The 21,651-nt window shown below is 39.2% G+C and overlaps 3 protein-coding genes across 4 annotated transcripts; 1 reads left to right on the plus strand and 2 right to left on the minus strand.

Annotated features, from left to right (window-relative positions):
• Positions 1-4,027: 4,027 nt before the first annotated feature.
• Positions 4,028-9,082, minus strand: LOC107221534 (pancreas transcription factor 1 subunit alpha). 2 transcript variants are annotated; one of them, XM_046737238.1, is made up of 3 exons: positions 7,827-9,082; positions 6,659-6,984; positions 4,028-5,401 (listed from the first exon to the last, which is right to left on the minus strand). In XM_046737238.1, exons 1-3 carry the CDS (start codon positions 8,096-8,098, stop codon positions 5,199-5,201), a joined length of 801 nt encoding a protein of 266 aa, XP_046593194.1. In that variant the 5' UTR covers positions 8,099-9,082; the 3' UTR covers positions 4,028-5,198. The 2 variants fall into 2 exon arrangements, with proteins under 2 accessions (XP_046593194.1, XP_015516024.1); XM_015660538.2 differs by having other exon boundaries at positions 4,028-5,405; positions 7,827-9,078.
• Positions 9,083-14,338: 5,256 nt separating this feature from the next.
• On the plus strand, positions 14,339-18,573 carry LOC107221544 (protein DDI1 homolog 2). Its single transcript, XM_015660565.2, has 6 exons — positions 14,339-14,806; positions 15,528-15,749; positions 15,859-16,113; positions 16,383-16,688; positions 16,780-16,896; positions 17,222-18,573. Exons 1-6 carry the CDS (start codon positions 14,545-14,547, stop codon positions 17,452-17,454), a joined length of 1,395 nt encoding a protein of 464 aa, XP_015516051.1. The 5' UTR covers positions 14,339-14,544; the 3' UTR covers positions 17,455-18,573.
• LOC107221545 (inositol 2-dehydrogenase) lies at positions 18,566-20,329 on the minus strand. The gene is made up of 4 exons (XM_015660566.2): positions 20,170-20,329; positions 19,686-19,931; positions 19,226-19,607; positions 18,566-19,165 (listed from the first exon to the last, which is right to left on the minus strand). Exons 1-4 carry the CDS (start codon positions 20,250-20,252, stop codon positions 18,707-18,709), a joined length of 1,170 nt encoding a protein of 389 aa, XP_015516052.1. The 5' UTR covers positions 20,253-20,329; the 3' UTR covers positions 18,566-18,706.
• Positions 20,330-21,651: the final 1,322 nt, after the last annotated feature.

Genomic DNA, 21,651 nt, shown 5'->3' on the forward strand with positions numbered 1-21,651 from the left:
GTGTGTTACGGGGCCGATGATTGTATTATTATTATAAATTTATTTATTGCAAAAGATGTTGAGAGTAAATGAGAAGATGTAAAGGAGGAAATAGGGAACAGAGGTGAATTTAGATTTTCGATGAATAAAAGATAACTTGAGAGTGAGAATACATGGGAGAAGGATTCAAAGGACTGGTTAGTTGCACAGGAGTAGTGGAAGTATTCTGCTGATCCTGTATAGGAACCGAAGCAGTGAAATGATGATAAGAAGACGATGCAGGGTTATATATTAGCTGTAAGAGTATGGGAAAGACTGTAAGATGTAGCGGACGTAACAAGTGGGAAGTAGTAAACAAAAAACATAAAAATTTCAAAAAAATAATATAACCACAATAATGAGTACATTTTGATAAGTTTTTATTTCTCACTTCGCTGCGATGTTCCGCAAAATTTTTGCGCGTGAATGTAACGGTGTAAATCACCGGACTCGCAGCTATTATTCCTAGGCTTTCTATTATCCCCCATTATTCCTACGCGGTGAGAATTAATACTTTATTTGTACGTCACTCCAGCTGCGAGGATCAGCACAAGTGGCTGGATGCAACACCCCGAGTGATCTATTTCCCTCTCTCTTTTCCTCTCTCTCTCTCTATCTCGGTTTTACTCCCTTCCCCTCAGAACTACCCCTACACAAGTTGCCATGCAGGCGAAATGTAACGCGGTGCATTGGCTCCCCAAAGTGCCGACAACGGGGTGTCGAGTGCGTTTGCGCATCTATGCACACACTCGCAGGTATCGCAGGCGTATATAATATGTCCCTTAACGCACTCACACACACCGTCATCTAGACGGCTACGGGTCCATGCTTCGCTAATTTTTCAGGCATTATATCGGACGTATCAGAACGTCGTCACGCCGTCGGAGCCGATTAAACCGACCCTCGGACTTTCCTATCCACGACCGTGCAACCCTTGAATTTCAATTTACACGCCTCCGTCGTCGTGACACCCTGACAACTGTATTTTTTCGCGCATGCATTTGCCAAAAATAGATTAGACGGAGATCCAATGTTCGACAATCTTGCAGACACTCCGTTCAAGTTGTTCCTTCTGTTCAGAATAATGCAATACGCTTTTGAACCGAATCCTATTTCAATACAAAAAAATTATTAGTTGCTTTGATAGCACACGAAGAAAGAAATCCTGGTAACTGTTTGAATTGCGTGTGATTTAAACTTCCGTTTTGGAAACGCTTGTCAAGGTTTAAACGGACGAACCTAACTCTGACAGTTTTACCAACGAAAATTTGAAAGAACCGTAGGATTTTAAACCAATAATATAAAATTCTCCAATTATTTTCAAGGAACGTCAATTCCAAGCATTTTTTTCTTTACCCACACCAAGTTATGAACAAGGCAAACTGAAACGATTCGTTCCTGCATATCCTTGCAAGGACGCGATTTCGCATTACAGAAATTAAAAACTACCCTTCAATGAGGCAATAATATGGGTGAAAACAAATATACCATCATTTATTTATTCCGCGACATCCTGACACGTGCAGTTTGAATTCCGACCGATGACGGGCAGCCGGTAAAATTTAGCGGTGGTCACAAGTTCATCGTAAAACGCTTACGCAAACCCAACCCACAAGGTCCTGAGCTACAGCTAGAGTACGAGCGATAGTGTACGAGATAAAACGCGACCGGGAATGGCCCTCGAGGCGTGACCGGGGCGCTCTATCAGCTGTGGAAACAACGTTGTTTATATACATCGGTACACAATGAGGTGTAATTGAATCCATATTCCATGGTTTCCATATGGATAGAGACCCCCGGTGCCCCTTGGCCCTTGCTCTCGCGCCCTTATACGCGCCCCTCGGGGATCCCCATTCAATGATCGCGGTGCCACACTTAACGGTACGAATTGAGGGTGGTGACTCCAACGGACGTAGTGGTATAATAGTAGTCGCGGTAGTTAAGTTCGCCCGATTTGTGGACAATTAGGGACAATTTTGTGCCACTGGAGGGAATAATATGGGGTGCAAAGCGCAGCGGCAGCGGCGGCGGCGGTAATTTGCTGAATTGAAACGTTGTAACATTTTCGTACCCCGTGATGATAGATTGAAATACAATGTAGCTGTAATCTGCCGGCAGATTTCTATGAAAGTATCGGTGGAACGCCGGAAGATAGGCAACCGTAGTTGCGCTCTTGATATGTATGAGAATGCGAGATGCAGCATCGGTTGCGTATCTGCTGGCGTTGAGTGAACATTTTCACAGAAGACTTCCAGTATAAAAAAACAAGCTGTAACGGTCGGTGAATGGTTTGGCCGTGCACACAATTTTCCAAAAAATTTTCCAATAAGAAACATGCACGAATAGTATATCATAATTCGCGTGACGTGATATTTTTGTAGTTTTTCAAAGTCTCTATACATCTCCCTCTGTGTTTGATAAGGAATAGGATAGGAAGGATAACTTGATAAGGTATGATATGAAGTAATCGAATCAGGAAGTCATCACATTGTCTTTTGTCTAGAGGTTTAAGAACAGTTTGGACGATTGTCAGCGAAATTTTTAGGTGTTCCAACTGTAAATACCTTCAAGAATAACTGTTATACGAAGAAGAATTAGAAATCGGTAGAATTTTATTTTTATTCAACAAATTCACAATCAAATACGTCTCAAATTTTTTGATCAACGGTCTCCTATTATTATATATATACGCGTCTTTTGAACTTATATCTCGATAAAAAGAAAAATTCAAGAATTTATGAAATTTCTCTCAGGAAATTCGCATTTTACAGAAAAAACAATACTTCAGGAAGTAATGATTTTGGTATCAGTTTATATCCTGTTACATGCACATTACACATTATCGCAATATCCGTTTAGTGCGTTTTATACTCTTCTATGCATCTAATCGTTTATACAAATAATGTAGAACCTACACTGTCAAGAGTTACGCATGACGCGGCAGGTGCTTTGAAACACCTGTATCAACTACCTCGGATTATCTTACCTATATATACATATACTATTGTAAGTATATACACATTACTATATCACACAGATAGTGTTATAAATATATCAACTACTGGCCTTCGTATTTAAAAAAAAATACCTAAAGATAACGCGCTTTTCTCAGGGATTGACTAAACAATTTCATAATAACATATAATTCGCGTACAATTTGTAATACTTCCGATTGATATTATAATTGCAACAGTTGAACCCACCTGGATCTTTAACGGATGGAAGAAAATAATTAAGACGTGTAGTATAGGTATACCTATACCGCGTTTATAGCCTGGAAATTTTCACACTGAATATTTCATACGGCTGGTGGAAATTGATGCTAAATTATCGCGTGCAATTGTAAGAATTATCAACGTATGGCCGAATTATATACCTCGGGTGTCTAAAGATTCAACGGTAAATTTCTGCGTCTCTCTTATCCGTGAACACTCTTCCTTTCCCTCGATCCTTCTCTTTCTAGTCACCCCTGTATATTCGCGAGGCGTGGGAAGATCCACAGCCGTCGGCGCCATTCTGTAGCGTCGCGACGCCGCGGTATCGACGTACCGCCCACACCAACACAATCCAACTTTGTTATAAATTTGGTACAGTATCTGTTGGGATCGAACAGGTGTTCGGCCATCTTGTCTTTCCCAGGGCGAAATGCTCTAGAAAGTACTAAAGCCTAAGGATCGTCGCTGCTTGGATATGTCAGTGTCCCTGATATTTCCCCATGACTATTGTACGTGTCTAATCATCCAGTAATGTTCTCATCGCACGTTAGTTGCATTAACAAAATTAAAATCAGCTCAAAAAACGCGGTGCAACCGTATTTTTCGAATTCCAAAACTTGCCACTGACCGTTCAATATTCACGAATTAAACTACTACATTCCCTGTTTTTCATTCAATTGAAAATACATTACGTGAAAAGATTTTCATTGTGTAAATAATACCGTGCAATGTTCCTTCATTCTTTGCGTCAATTTTGTTAATTATTGGACGATGATATAAATTATAACTCGTCGTGATTATAAGATTATTTTTATTTTGGTTTGTTTTTTCAATCTTCTATTTATATGTTTATACATGTATGTATAAGTAGGTACCGCTGCTTAAAAACGATTGACTAGAATTAGTATACACGTATAATACAGGTTAAATATACAATAGGTCACACGGTATATCAAATAACCATATAGTGGCTATTTGAGACAGTCGATATGTATAGTTAATCGCGTTTTTGAGCTTTCTTCTTCACGTTGATTCTAATACGTACGAGGATTGAGTGTAACCTCCGTTTCAACCAATTGTCATATAGTACATGTTATGACTAAATCTTACCTAAGCCATAACAATTTTATCTCGCCCCTGTTGACGAGGAAAAAATTTAAAAAGTATCTCCTGTAATATAGTTTACATAATTTACAACCATCAGACAGTTGATCAAGCAATCAATTGATCGAGAACATTTTTATAACGTTATATATAATTGAAGATTTGAAAATAATAATAACCAAACCACATTTTGTTTTTTAATATAAATTAATAATTTTATTTCTCATTTCTCATGTTCCAAGTCACTTGCCGGAATGATTGAATATAGTTTTGGTTATTTAAACCCGCGTAACTGAGAAACTGCGAACTATATATTTACGTTTATATGGTATGTATATTATTCCGAAAAAAATCATTTATTATAGGAGTGTAAAAGTCGACTATTATCCACAAATATCTATCGCTAATATACGATTTACGACTAGATAATATACAGTTAAACTTAAACACTAAATAACATTTTGACTAGATCGATTTATAATGCTCCGCAACGTATTAGTTCATTCTCAAAATTGCATCAGATTTGAATGGCAAAATCATTCACACGTAATTCCTTAAAAATTCAATATTTTTCGATTAAACTATAACATGATATATTTACCCGCGGTGTTTTATTCCTCACATCCCAACACCGACAATGTTTTTATACGGCGTGTTCCGAACACTTGCGGTTCAAAAACCACTCTCGATTTTTATTATGTTAATCTTTGGATTATGTCTCACCTACATTCGGGTAATATCACTATTTGAAAATCTCTGGTACATATCCCTTTCGCATTGATTTTCGCAAAACCCGCGAAAGCAAAAGTTTCTTTTTACCTTTCGACTTCTTGTCCTCTGCATATCTAAAGACGTCTCGATTTACGCCCGGAGAGGTCGAACGACGCTATTTTCGACGATTTCACTCAACGAAGGTGTTCCCACCACCGTGTCCGACGCCCCCAACGCTCTTGTTAGCTCGAGGATCTTCCGGCGTCCAGACTTTCGCGTACATCGTACCATTTGGTGAAATGTCAGATTTTCTGGACCATGATAGTGAGTGGGAGAGAAATGGGTTACCACCGCTACCTGAAACAAGTCTCGTTCCATGAAACACTGAAATGAATAACTGCATCGATGTATACAATGTACACTTGGGGACAATGAATCTGAAATGGTTAATTTTTTACACTAGAAAGTTATGTTGGCTACACTGAGAAACCTACAGCGCCACGGTCGGCCGAGCGCGAAACAAACTCAATCTCAATAAACGTAACATAACCGATGATAGTTGAATCTAACCTTAGAATACGTGTCAATATAACAAGTCATTATGAAGTCATTATCCCTGTGAAATTCTAAGGTTAGATTCGACGGGCATAGGTTATTCTACGTTTATCGAGATTGAGTTTGTTTCGCGCTCGGCCGACTGTGGCGCTGTAGGTTTCTCTGTGTTGACAACATAACTGTCTAGTGTAAAAAATTAGCCGTTTCAGATTCATTGTCCCCAAGTGTGCATACATCTCATTGCCATGCGTATATACGTACATTAACTAATCATTTGCAAGTTAAAATTTGGAAAATCTAAACTGGACATCCACACCACGAAACAAAAACATAGATTCCATTGTTGAAGTCGCAGCTCATGTGCAATTTTTTCGACTTCTATCTATGTTTCAATTGGCATTACAATCGGTTTGATGATCAGCTAATTATATAAACTAGAAAACCCATGCGAAGACGAACTATACCTAATTCATTTGCGATGGGAATGCTACTGTTTACATTCAAGCTTACATACAATCAAATGAGGGTGTGTAGGACAATTAAAACTTGTTACTATTTTATTTTTCTTTCTTGTTTGAATTTCGTAATGAGGCAGAAGGGATGACAGACAACGACGTCGCACACCTGTCCGAGGGTGCAACGGTACACAGCGGATAGGTGAAGAGGGACGGTGGTACGCGTGATTATGATAAACGAGCAGTATTGCGACAATTACAGACCGGAAATACAAACACCGCTCCGAACTAGGAACGTTTCACGGGGGGCCTTATGGATATTTGACAATTATGCATAACTAGAGGTTCCATGTTTGCCACCTCTCCGAGTGTCAAAACCCACAATGAACATCGTGATTTATACTATACGATGCGTGATTGATGTCTATTGAAGAAAGAGCTAGAAAATTACGACATATAACGTGCATGCACGTTATCAAGGTAAAGCTGCGGTGAATAAAAAATTCGAATGAAATTTATCGGTATAGCTTTTTTGTATAGCGCCTGAAAATCTGCAAAGCAATTACCGGAGTCATAATATTCTTATATCGATAAACTTACCGCGGACTATGATTTTCTTCGAATCGTCGCGACCGGAACATCGTGACAAGCTTCCACCGGTGAGAGGATCGTTGCCCTTATCGGCCCGGACGAGTTCGTTGAGGAAATTGATGTACCCGATGGCGAGCTTCAGCGTGTCAACTTTAGAGAGCCGTTTTTCGTACGGCAGAGTTGGTATGTGGGCTCTGAGACCCTCGAAGGCGTCGTTTATGCTCTGCATTCGCCGTCGTTCTCGAAGATTAGCTGCTTGCCGTTGCTGAACCGCTTGCCGAGGACATTTTCCGCCAGAAGACGATCCTCCCGATCGCCGATTCCGACCGTTTCGTCTGCAGGACAATCGGACGATCGAATTTGCGTAAATCGAATTGTGCAATTGGGAAAGAATGCGGATTGATGGCTGTAAAACAATATGGCGTCGAGAACTGGTCTATCAGCGGATGTTTTAGGTCAATTATATACAAGTAGAAAAGTAGAGACAACTCAGTGCAAGCTGAGAGGCTTCAGTTTTTTCACATGGAATTAATATACCGCAAGAAATGAAACGCGAGACATCTTTTAAAATTAAATATGGCAAGGTTGAAGCAATCCATTTCTTTGCCACCAGATGTTGCAACACCACATTTTCATTCCCGATTTATTGTTCAAGAACTGCACGCACTTTGTACGCCGAGGATGCTACAACAGATTTGAATCCAGTAACTGAAGCGTCAATGACTTTTTTCCATTTTCATGCATTGCGAAGTCTCACGGCAATCATAATGATGCTTTAATGGACTGTCGAGTATCAGCGTATCGAAATTTGACAAACATGGACAGACTTCACCCTCTCAACGAAATAGACTCGGCAATTGAGGAGCTCTGGGCTCGTTTGAACAGCTTGCGATAAGAGGTGATAAATAGACCAGTTTATCCAAGCGTACTCACCGTATGTTCACTTACGCGGGTATTTAAACAAAAAAAAAAAGGATGCAAAGGAATGCGTTCGCGATATTTTGAAACGAATTAAAAATCTACACAATTCGATATTATTATTGTTATTATGATTACTTATTATTAAAAAAAAAAATTTGTAGTATGCGATAAAAAAATCTAATGACGTATATGTATATTGTGATTATTAAAAAAAAAATTGAAATGTAAGTAGGTACATAATTATGTATTTACTGACTCTCTAGTGTGATTCTCCTGGTCACTGCTATACGCGCTCTCGTTGTCGCTGCTGTTTTCGTCGTACAGATACAAATCGCTGCCACTCGTGCTACCCGTGCTTCCAGGTGGATGTGAAGGCATCTGGGGAGGAATCGGGAGCAGGCTCGCCGTCGTTGGAGGTCCGCAGTGCGGCGGCAACGAGGGTATCGCAGGATTACCAAGGAAGCTGTGAGCTTCGTACATGTATTGTCTGTTCATCATGTCCAGATCGAGGTTGTCAATGGAATACATTTTGCCGCGTTTTATTACTTACTAGTCGCCGATTTCAATCTCACACATTCCCGAGTCGACCTACGCGCTAGTTCAAACGATCGCGATTTGAATTTCGAATTAACGTTCTTCGAACTGCGTTCGAAGGCTCATGATCGTTGAAAATTCACTCCGCCACTTTGTTTCTTCTTTACTGAAATAATCTAGGGCAGAGACAATATTTGGTACATTTTGACTGTTTAGATCGAGAAGAGCCGGCCTTAACATTTCTTCGCACATTCTATTGGAAGGTCCTATTTTAACAACGACGATATCGGCTCGTACACTGCCGCTATATCAAGGACTTGAAATCTCCCAGAGAACTCCATTCCAACAACAGTATTTTTCAATTGCCGTGTGCGGTACACATGCTCCGGAGGAATTTCTACACCCTCTCTTCGCTATCGCAAAGGGGGGAAAAAGACACGCGTCGGCGACACGCGTCAGCGATCGGTTCTCCAAACAATCCTTTAAACGTCGACGCGTGTCGGCCACGCGTCTACCGAACCTTCGTCCCAGGCTACAGGTGTGACAAAAATTAACAAAACACCCACTGTCTGCAGTTGCAACACCCGATCTCAGATTTTCCTCACTTCGTCACCTAGTCGGATGCTCTTGCTGCAGGTAATGCACAAACCGAAAAGCGCATTTTCACTCAGTTCGCACTTCTTATTCTACACACTTCATTTTGTAGTAACATCAAAAAAAACACAAGATATCATATTTTTAACCCTCTCTTTGTTCCGTTCTCTGCCTAGATTTCTTTATTCTTTTTATTGTTTTGACTTCATCGTAAGTCTCATCTGCATCACTTATTTTTCGAATACAAACCAATCATGCTTTTACGCCGATCTCAACGCCGGTTTAGGATCGCTTATATCCGATACACCGTGTTACAGGCGGGTCCCTCGGGAACGATACTGCACCTCGGTTATCCCTATCATACTGAGTCTCGATTCAAGACTGGAAGCCATTCCCTGACGGTGAATCCCTGCGCGGTACGGTTTCGTCCAATCGGGGGTGTCGGAGGCGGCTCCGTTCAACTTGCCGACGAAGGGTGGAAGCAGGGGAACGCGGAAACACGCCGCCACGGCACCGCCTATCCATCGATCTGATAAGGGTCACGCTAAGAGGACGCATCCAGAGCTGGATAGACGTAGAATATTTCCTCCAAGACTTATTCCGCCACGCACTTTGTTTACGGACGAATGAGTCGACTTACGGCATCGATTCAGAGCTTCGATAACCTTGTGTTTACCCGTAAACAACGTAGTATCACAGTTGCATTTAAAGTCTGAATTGCAGATCGGATATACCTGTTCAGGGAAATTCTTCACGAATTTTCGAGTTCGTCTCACACAGATGCTGCGTTTATTTGAAAAACCTGATTGTTTTTTTTCCTCAGTGTGACATTTTTAAATGAAAATGGAGAGACGTTATATTCTTTCTCAACAAAAGTGCAGTCCCAAAATTTTGATAATTGATTGCACAGATTCGTAGGAGAATGTATAAAGATGGTATGTAGTTGTTACCTCTTAGCTTCAGTCAGGCGAAAATGAGATTTTCGAGTCACTTTTGTGTCGGAAAATAATTTCATAAATTTATCCCATAATTCAGCCACCTCAAAAATGACGATTTACCAAAATACAGTCAAATCGATGTAAAAACACATTTTTTTTTTCAAATGCCCACATATGTCTCACGACTTTTTTCTGCCCACACGTGTGTGACAGTCAGAGGGTTAAAGAAGAAAAGCAGAAAACTCATCTCGATCAATGAAGATTCTTTCGAAAAATTTTATGCAGAATATCATAGAGAAAACTAAATAAACGAACTCCATTTCATCCTTATGTTGTCACGTTTTGATCGATTTATGAATCATTTTTACATGGAGTAAAAGCAGATCTTAGTAACACCCATAATTCAAGCGGCTGCAGCAATATTTTCGCCGTAGTTATTAGACACGTGATTAACTGATAAATATGTTATGGATCAGATTGCAGACTGCAGGTTCTGCGGCTTGGGGTGCTACTATACGTACACATATACCGCGGTAATTACAGGTTGGAGTTCCGAGGCCAAATGTCGTCCCGGTGCTTAACCCGACCGCGTTGAACCAGCCATACATGCACGTGTCTCTCACGTGTCACTAATTTCCTGGCAATTGTATTTTAATCGTGATTTTGACTGCCGCAAATATAAACTGCGGCGTGCTGCCCTTTTATCGGTCACCCCTGAAGTCGGTACTCGTTAATTGGTTATCGTATTTTTGTTGCTCAAATTTGAGATTCGAAAAAGAGCAAAATGAGGTTTAGAATAAATTTTTGACACATGTGTCATATGAATAGTTTATTCGGTTGACGTCTAACAATAGTTTATGATTGTACAATTTCTGCAGGGCGGACTTTTATGCCGTCGACTTCTATAATTTACTGCACCACCTGGATAATCCATCTAGGACAAATCGATCCGATTTCATAATTCATTTTCAAGGGTAAAACAAATTGCTGTTACATGCAATTTCAGTTCGACCGTATAAGGAGGTATCTGTCTTCCATCCATGCGCTATGAATCTTGTGCATGATATACCTACGAATGGATGACACGTAATAAATGACCGGCATCCTTTGACGACACCGACAAGCTAATAATAAACAAAGCCTCATCACAACTTGCCATGTGTTCGATCGCCCTCGTGAACTGCAAGGATCCTGAGGGTGTCCAGGGGTGCCAGGCTATTAAGTTGCTGTAATTAGTGGGAATAAAATATCGCTCTGGATACACGATCGAGTGTGCTGGGCTTAGGATACATGCATAGATATAACGTACGTGCATATCAACACGAACACACGTCTGTTGCAGGGGAAACATCAAATCGGAAATGAAATATGTTGGGAATAACTCCCAGCAGGGAGCGAGGATCGAGGCTTCGTAGATTTGTGGGAACGAATTATCACGAACCTATAATGTGCGAGTAAAGCGGAATACCCGAAAGAATAATAAAAATAAAATTTGCACCTTGTATTCACTTTCCTTTTTGCAGTCGTTAAATGCAACGCCTGCTGCAATGGTAATCGTACCGTTGTTGGGCGGATTTCTGGCAGCCAATCACGTGCTTGTACGCAAATGGCAGACGTAATCCGCACTGAAAATAAAGGATTAGAATCTCTCCCTATTGTAGAGACAGTTTTTCGGACAACGACGATTCAGAGATACGGCTATGAGCCATCCAAACAGTTAGGGACTGCGAGCCGGGGGATCAGAAATCCTTCACGTCTGCACGTGCTTCGATTGTTCTACAAACCAGCTACGCGTCGCCAAAGTCCAGGGTGAATATTATCTTTACATTTGACAGATTTACTCTAGTATTTACCTCCGTATTAATAAGCCTTCGGTCTCTTATTACATTATAACTTACACCGACCCATCGGTATCCCGAAAGTTTTCTGTGAAACTTGCCAATGAACGCCAGCAGATAGGCAACCGAAGCTACATTTAGAACACGCAGGAATACGAAATGTAGCAGCAGTTGTCTATTTGCTGGCGTTGAGCATAGAGTTCCATATAAAACTCCAGACAATAATACATGATTAAGATTAACAATATTACAAATTCACACTATACGCCAAGGAGGCTAACTTTTTTTTATATCATCATCTTTCATCTTATACTTATCCGTAATGAATATCAATTCATTTACATAATTATACCTTAACGAAACTTTTCTGAACGCGGAATACAAGGAGGCTAATCAGTTCAGGTCCGAACAGCTCTTCTACATCATGAAAACTGTACGAACTGGTATGACAGCGTGTCAAATTGCAAATAGATGTTGTACACTCCTACTAGGTATAAATTAATAGACACTTAATAAACCTGGAGCCCTTTACAACGTGTTGTTGGGGGTTTCAAGGGTACTAAGGGACCGAGGGTATCGAGGGCGTTGGGGTGAAAACCCCAGGTGCGGCTGGGTCCGAGATGCACCGTAGCTAATCGGCTCTTATTTCTCAAGTCTGGATCTACCGGGGTGGTAGATAAGTTGCCTGTCATTAGGTGTCTGATAAACCGTTCAAACCGTGCACGAAGCATGATTAGAACTTACATTAGCTAAGCAAAAATTCATACTTTTTTCATATATTTGACAGAGCATCGCAGGTTAACTATTGAATCAATTATTGTATTTGCAAGCTACGGAGATGATTCAAAACAGAAAATACTGTCCGTATAAACAAAAGCTTACAATTAGATGTCGACGCTTCATTTGAGATCATTTGAAACTGGTTGAAGATCATGTGGTTTCGTTCAATTTCACTCAACGATGGCTTATGTTAATCGGAAGGATACTCCATATGAATTCATTTTTTATCTTTGTATTTCAAGAAAAGCTTCATAGCTTTCAGATACAATTACTTCATAAATATTTAAGTTACAAATACCTCGTTGTAAAATTACTAAAGAGTATAGGTTTTTGACTACCCAACCCTCTCAAAAATAGAAAATACTTTCAATCAATAACCCTGTCCTATTCTATCTTTGGAATACTCGAAAAAAGTCCACCGAGGGGTAAATCACTGTCGAAATTGTTTACACTACCATCTCCATACACTTCCTTCTAACATTACCTTGCAATATCTGCAAGCTCACGCCGAAAAATTTTAAATTCAGTTAATATTTTTAAAAATCTTGAGTAATCTTCAAAAATGTGGCAAAATTCTTCCTGCAACGTCTCCCATAATCTTCAAACATTTCTTTATATCACCTGCCCTTTGCACACCCAGTCTATTATTGTGATTCCTCCCTCGGGAAATGTATTTCACTAATTTGTTTATAATCAGAAGTTTACGTCATGTTTACCTTTAACGCATTAATTACTACGGTCTACGTACATTCTACAGATAAGTTTATTTCTGTTGATTTACTTTATTTCTGTCCCGCTTTACTTCGTCTATATTATATTATATACTATACATCAATCGTTGTTTTGCCATTACGCATATTTTCCTGTAACCCGCACCTGTCTAATGTATACTTGTGCATCCGGTCACTGTCTGTCCTCGCATATCAATGTGTGCATTCCGACTTCCGGTTCGTGGGTTGCCTCTACATGGGGGATGTACCCGAATCCCAAGTACATACGTCTGCTCGATGGGGGTGCTACGGGGCCCAACGGGGGGCGCGAACCCTAAACACTGCACGCTCCGACGCACCCGGGCCAAATGGCAAATCGATTTACCATCGCATTTTGTTATCCTCCCGGAATGATAGATAGATAGATCCAATGATCGTGCAGAATTTTCCACTACCGTTTTACATGGGTGTTCTCTGAGCCGGATCTATCCCATGTCACGGTGTTAATAATAAAATATTCAGCACTCTCCTGAATATGAGCTAAGTCGGTTGAAATATCCCACATGAATATCGGATGCAAATACGTACAGTTAGGCGACAGCTTCTACTATTACACCCGAAAGAATACGGTACGAAAATAATTATGCAGACCATTTCTTTGATGAATTTTAGGTAATTTCCGTCCCAGATCTGCGACTTCACTAGTGAATTATAACTTATGACTTCTTATGTGTTTGCGGTATAGAACGTTACGGTATTTTACAATTTTTATATTCATAATTTGATCATCGATCCATCTGTATACGAGTGCAACAGTTTTCTGCAATTATCGACTAGTCTACACAGCCTCTTGTAGAAATTCAATCATAAGAAATTACCGAACATTGTTGCATAACCAGCTTAGACCCGTCAATCCGACTGGGTGACTTAAAATCTGTAGCGATTAGTTCATCTAAAAAAAATTACATCGTCACTGTGTATGGGATGGTCGATATTTCATAAAAATTTTCTGAATAGTCCAAGTTTTTCAAAAAGAAGGACCTTTGCAAATGTTTGATTAATGTCGTCGACCGAACACTCATAGGTTTGAACGGCTTCCGCCGATAAAGAAGCTACGGGATTGTTATCACGGCTTTTTATGGTCCCAAACCCACTCAGGCCTACTTACCCACAGAGTATTGGTCAAGAAAATACTCCCAGGTGTCTTTAATTAAACTCTTCCATAAACGTAAAATATGTTTTCATCTTGCAGCCCATACTTCGCATTTCGAATGAAAATCGATATTACGCGGTGAGTTAAGACTGGTTAAAACAGCAGTCGTTCGATATGAGCGAGTCGACCTGAAGCGATAATCGATGCGAAATGCGGCGGCTGTTTTGTTCGTGCCTTCACGCCATACCTCGGAGACGAGGAATATTTTTGCTGAGCTGGATTGTTTACATCCCCAAAGAAAAGTGTTGATCGTCCGACTGGTGCGGAAAGAAATTATTTTTTTACAATATCTCCAACTAACCTTACGCGGAGAAATTTTATTCGGTACAAATAAAAGCCAGAGCTTTTAGTGAAAAATAATCGTATCATGAAAGTGACTGTGACCACGTTAAGCGATGACATCTTTGTACTCGATGTCAGCGAGGAGCTGGAGCTCGAAAATTTCAAGGCGTTTTGCGAAATCGAAAGTGGGTTTCCGGCCCATGAAATCGTTATTGCATTTAACGGCCGTCCGTTGATGGACGACAAGAAACCTCTAAAGGAACATGGAATCAAAGACGGGGATGTGGTCATTTTACAGCACATGCAACAGAGCGGTTCTGGACTCAGTTTACAGACGTTCGATGGAGGTTGGAGTTCTCACTAATTACCAAAATTCGGCACAAAATTTTACTTGAACACCAAATTTTCTCCACACTGTTCCATTTCTCCGCATTTTTTTCCCTCATCAAAATTTTTCAAGGCATTCAAATTTATCCGTTCCTACTTTATTATACTACACTCCATTCAGTCAATTTACTGAAGTGCACACTAGTTGTTTACGTCACGTTGACGGGAGAATGTTTACAACGAGTATTTAAAGAGGGCAAAAGAAGAATAATTTTACCAAAATTTCAATCTCAACGACAACATAATTGATTTTTCATTTAATCTTTGGTCTTGTGATTCAGTTCATTGCAATTTTATATATGCAATTTTTGCTGATCAATGATTGCTTTGTTGATGAATTCTATTTATACATCAAGAAAAACTTCATATTTTTATGTAATGCCGCAGCAACGTTCTATGTATACCCATAATATGCTTGTCACTGTTGCTATTTTTGTTTTCCACTCTCTTTTTCATTTGCACAAAATAAACAACTTGTTGATTATTTTGCACAAGATATCTCATGTAAATTGAGCAAAAATATTTATTTTCATATTATTCTTATACTTTGATAAACTTTGTTCAATGAACACAAATTGAGCTTGAATGTTTTATTATCAATTTTAATTATCAATAATTAAAATTCTTTACATTCACCGTAGTTGATCAGAGGCTGTTTAATTCTAAGATTCGCAAATTTAGCTGTACCTACGTTGGACTTCAGCGCGATTAGGATACCTGGATCATCCGGTAGATCCGCGCCAAGTTCGAGCGGTGCTGCAGCACCGCAGAGACCTCAAAATTCACGTAGCGAGGATGACCCTGTTATGATAAGAGACATGTTCCTCGCTAATCCAGATCAGCTAGCTTTACTTAAACAAAATAATCCCAGGCTAGCAGATGCCTTGCTGTCCGGGAATATTGGTAAGAATTTCAGCTCAGGTTTTAAACTTAAACCAATTGGAAATAGTAGAAACAAATATACTTTACTGAATATCGTTGAATTTAATTTTATATCGAAATTTTATTGCAGAAAGGTTTTCGAATGTTTTAAAGGAACAAATTAAGTCGCGCGAAGAACGCCAAGTTCAGCGTGTAAGAATGATGAACGCAGATCCTTTTGATACAGAAACGCAAAGACTTATAGCTGAAGAGATAAGACAGAAAAATATTGAGGCAAACATGGAGGCAGCGATGGAATATAATCCCGAAACATTTGGAACTGTAGTTATGCTCTACATCAATTGTAAAGTAAACGGTTTTCCGGTGAAAGCGTTTATTGATTCAGGTAATTGCTATACCAGTCGAAATATTATCGATAGCTATCCAAGTTGAAGGTCAGGTTTATTCACAGGCTTGCTAAATTTAAACGTTGCAGAATCCAAGGGTGACCGAATAACTTTCGCTCGACACATAAACAGTTTAATAATAGAACTCGGCTTTATCTGACTATCCAACCCAGTTTGCTCTCAGAAATGCATGACAAGAAATTTTACCAACTCTAAAACTGCATCTCACGATAATTCTCATTGTCTATCAATTCCATTCTACAAACAGGTGCTCAAACTACAATTATGTCTGCCGCATGTGCAGAACGTTGTCACATAATGCGTCTGGTAGATTCGAGGTGGGCAGGTGTGGCAAAAGGTGTCGGAGTGCAAAAAATCATTGGCCGTATCCATATGGTACAGATACAGATAGGTCAAGATCACCTAACGACTTCTTTCAGTGTTCTTGAAGAACAGCCAATGGACATGCTACTTGGTCTTGACATGCTTAAAAGACATCAGTGTTGCATAGACCTGAAAAAAAACATACTAAACATTGGTACAACTGGAACTGAAACTCCATTTTTAACCGAGGGTGAGTAAGGAACATACTCAATAATGGTTTTTTTAACATAGACACTGATGGCACGTCAAACCTCATATTGTTCTGTTCAACATTTATACAGGCGAACTACCAGAATGTGCAAGGCTGAGTGGAAATAGTGATGAATCCTTAGACGACAGAGATTTGCAAAGAGCATTAGAAGATAGTTCAAAGGATGCTAAAAAGCAAAAGCAGCAGGGTAAGTATGTATCTGTCCGGGCTTCCCCAACTTCCTAAATCCCATTCCCTAAAAATTTACGGCATACAGAAAATATTCTAATCTTGTCGATGTACGTTATCATTTTATATCTATTATTTCATATAATAATCAGCAAAGTTACACTGAAGTGCTTGATAGCGTTGCGGCTTATCAAGTGATTAAAATCACCTCTTTTTGATATTCCTTTCCTGCTTGCCTGGACAGCTTCTGAAATATCAGAAATGCTCTTGATAAACATGTGTTTACTTTCACGTTTTCTAACTGTTAAGTTCCGGTTATCATGGTTGCCTGATTTGCTTTTCAGACGGGCCAAGCGCAAGTAATAGTCCAATGAATGTCACACCATCGATGTCGTCGAGCACGACAACAACTTTAGAAACAACCGTTCTTCCACATGACCCCTTCACAGATGGTACAGTAAAAGAAATTGAAGCCTTAGGTTTTACTCGCGCGCAGGTAATTTCAGAATTGCGTCGATTTAACGGAGACAAGGCTCAAGCTACAGCTGCGCTGTTTGCTAAATCATTGAAATTCTAATAATAAGGAGGTTATTAAATATTTCGAGGAACAATACAGAATACTAGTGAAAAGAATCCTTCTCTTGATAGTCAGTACAATGTGTGTCATCAGCATGTTAATAAAAAGAAAGTTGTGGCATAATATCAAATGAATTATTCAGTGCCACAGGTCTGAGACAATTATGTGATGATTTGTACTGGTTGACTTGATTCTTTTCGTTTTATGTCGTATGGAACGACGAATAAATAAGTAAAAAATAGTTAATATAAAGTTTAAGTATATGCTACGTACTGCAGCTTTCGAAAGTGTCATGTATTTTTTCGTAAATGTTGGCCGCTACCCATTGATAAGCCTCTTAATCATACGACTGAACAATGTAATCACATTTAGCTGAGCCTACACTAAATTCGTGACTTACGACAAGTAGAAGAGGAAAGACTTCAATACAAGAGAAAAGAAAAAAAAAGGGTACCTTATTCAACGCACATCAATTACTGTTTCATGAAATCCGTAGGATTATACAGTTCATCCCTGGATAGAAAGTTCCTGACAAATCTGTATTTCTTTGCTCACACCTTTATCAATTTCAAGTGTGAGTTCATTTTACCCTTATTTTAAACCAGCGCCGTAACTGACAAAAAAAGGTTGAATCAGTTAACCTTTCGTATATGTAGATACAAATTGCCAAGTTTTGTGTGACAAATTTACTGTCTGAAGAGTTAAATTTGTTTGGCTCTGATTGAGACATGTGAATCAATGTTATTCTGAATGCTAAAAATACGCACGAAGTATTTTAAAAACTTGAAAACTATATAATCAGATGAATTTTCAGAGAGCATCACATTCGGACACGATTTGATAATGCCCTTAGTTAAAGATGATCAGACTGCAAAGAATAACACGACCGTTCAAAGCTCAAAATCGATTTATGAGAAAAATATTTTTACAATATTCTTCGATTCTGTAAAAAATGATGAACACTTGCACAATGTGTACTTGACGTGTACACACTGCTTCCAAAATATTCATACCTAATTGCAATAGAAATAAACTAGTGTAAATACATTATATTTATCTACTGGTTCATTGTTGGAAACATGATTGGAAAAGCAATAAATTCAAGCAAATGTAATTTCATTGTGGTATTTTTACTAATTTCGTCGAGATTACGATTCCCACACATGCAGCACAATCGGTATTACTAATTCGTAACTGTGACGATATATACTCAGACAGTTTATTATTGGTGAAAAAGTAAATTTTTACAAAACTAATTTCTCTTAGGGAGTTCGTCCGCTCCCCATTTAATCTCGACCATTTTTCCGCTGCGAGCAGACTCCTCACAAGCTGTTGCAATCTTACTGACTGCCAGAGTTTCTCTGTAGTCAACAATTGACTGTGCCTTTCCGTGAACGATGTCTAGGAAGTGCTCCATTTCCGTTTGATAAGCATTACGGTAACGACTAGGGAAGCTGTACCAAATCGGTGCAGTGGTGAGTCCATTTAATCCGTACTGAGTCTCGACACAATGAATCGGCTGCTCGTTGGTGGCAGTGAGCATTCCCTTGGGACCAAAAACTTCCAATCGCTGATCGTAACCATAATTGCAGTTTCGGGACAAATCAACTATTCCCAAAGTTCCCGAGGGGAAGTAGAGGGTAGCGGCGACAGTGTCGTGATCGTCCAAAGCTTTGATTTCAGGAATGTGAGTGTGTGCTTGTACGGCAACCTGAAATGTTTATGAAATCGTTACAGCTAGAACACTTGATTGAGGATTTCAAATAATTACTTTAATGGGGTATTCTCCAATGATCCAAGTCATCATATCGATGTCATGCACCATACAGTCGTGGAAGATACCGCCTGAAGTTCTCAGGTACTCGATAGAAGGTAGCGGAGAGTCCCGGGAGCAAACTTTGATGGTTTGAACATGACCGACTTCGCCTTTTTGCACCCGCTGCCTCACTGCGCTGTAGCTTGGGTCGAAACGCCTGTTGAAAGCACAGAAGAGTGGCTTTCCAACAGCCTTGGCGGTTTCATAGCACTTGACACTATTTTCACGGGACTCGGCTATGGGTTTTTCGCAGAAGACAGCCTTCTTAGCTTTCAAAGATTCAACCACAATATCCTCATGAGTGAAGGTTGGAGAAGCGACGACAACAACGTCAACTCTAAGAAAAGAAACAAAAATGTTCAGCAAGACGGTCTTCTCAAATTGAATGCCAAGTCAATTGATTATAATGTATTACTTGGGATCCTTGAACACAGCGCTGGACTGTTTACTGTTCAGGAAAGTGGCGTCATTAAGTCCCCAGAACTCCTTCAAAGCTGCCCATTTAGATTCGACATCGTCGACAACATAGGTGATCTTGACACGAGGATTGCGAGCCAAAGATGATAAATGAATGGTTCCGGCACGGCCAAGTCCAAAAATAGCCAAATTCAGAACTTTCTCACCTGTTCTGCTTGACTTTAGGGCTACATTGTCTTCGTAACTGCAGAAATAAAATAAGCACTTAGACAAGATAGTATATTAATCATCTAATTCTAAGAACTGTGTCCACCAGTAATGCCACAGTCGAAATTGAAGCATTCCATTGCTTGTCTTAAAGATGAAATAGAAAAATTCCAATATCGAAGAGAACAAGTTGCGATTCCTATTTGTCATTTATTATTTCAAACATTATGAAAGTCTCATACAAGACTCGAGTGCAGTGTAAACGTATTACTTACATCTTGTACAGATAGTCCTCTGGTGGCGGCGTCGGTGTGGGCTGAACGTAGGGAGAAGCCTCTTTGAATTTTGTGGTGGCCATGACGGACTAGAAGTTCGACGTTACGTTAGGACCGAACAAGTAACCCAATGATGAGCGATGTTCAATATATGCATTTCTTTGAATGGAGTGGGGAGGTATCTTTACTAAAGCTAATCTCTTTAAATTGCCACATCAGAGTTTAGAGAGAAAAAGAGAACAACTGTCGGACGTAATGTATTTATGTTCAATTATTGATAACGCGGGATTGACGAACGTTGATTTATGTAACCTTTAGTAACTATTAGATTACATTCGCAGTACGCAGGGTGTTCGTTAAATTTATCATCATAGGATTAAACACGCTACAATGCTTTACTGGAAACAATTATTGATACCATTGTAAATCATGTTGAACAAAATTGAATTAACAACAGTAAACAAAGCTGCCCAAACTCTTCTCAGAGGCCGAATTCTGATTCTAACATTGATCTTCGATCTCTTCATCTGCGTAACTGTGAGTGCATGACCTATGTCTGATGATATACAATCTTGCCATTATGTAATACTGCCGAAGTTGATAATAATGAATATGAAACATTATATCGTTTATACAGGACCAGGTCAAACCCAATCTTAACTAATAATTGCAAATGATTTTTGAAATCTTGGAAGAAACGAAGGTGTCTCGAGACTTGATCACCATTAAAATCAGGTGACTTGTCTGTTTAGTTTCATTAATTGTTCCTATGATGGTTCACACAGTTGCCTAAAGTCCAAACGGAGTAGAATAAAAATCACGTATTTTAAATTTCCTCAAGGTATTTGTACGGTGGTGAAATTGACTCTTTTCCATAGATCAAAATAATCAGTAAGCCGCTTGATACAATTGTGTGAAAAAATTATTAATTCTCTCCTTTTCACCCATCTTCTGATTTGTCGTTTTAATCATTACGGTATCTTTAACATGCTGTGTGAAACTGATGAATGCGTTATCTAACTGCAAAAAAAGTAGCTACATTATTGGTATCGTTACTTTTATAGCATGCACTTCAATCGAACAGTAAAAAAAATGATTTATGTTATCGATACTATTAAAGATGTTCTGATTATCTCGATCAGTATGAAATTATTCTTGATACTTATTCATACACATATGTATTGAACTTCTGAATTTTTCGACTGAGAATCTTGTATAAAAAAACTTTAAATACTGATGTATTATGAAATATACAATCTAAATCAAATTTAATCTAAGAAATACGTAATTCAGGATTATATAATTAATTGCAGATTGGAACTAATTTGAAAAAATATCTGAACCCCTTGATACACCGAATGTTGTGCTGATTCAACTATTGTTTCCTTCATTTACTTTACTTTGATTATAAAAATGCTTCTTATATCCATGCAAGTGTGTTATCATAAAACGGGTCCAGTGATTGTTCTCTGTCAAGTTGTA

The sequence above is a fragment of the Neodiprion lecontei genome, chromosome 4, assembly GCF_021901455.1.
Source record: "Neodiprion lecontei isolate iyNeoLeco1 chromosome 4, iyNeoLeco1.1, whole genome shotgun sequence".
Lineage (NCBI taxonomy): Eukaryota > Metazoa > Arthropoda > Insecta > Hymenoptera > Diprionidae > Neodiprion > Neodiprion lecontei.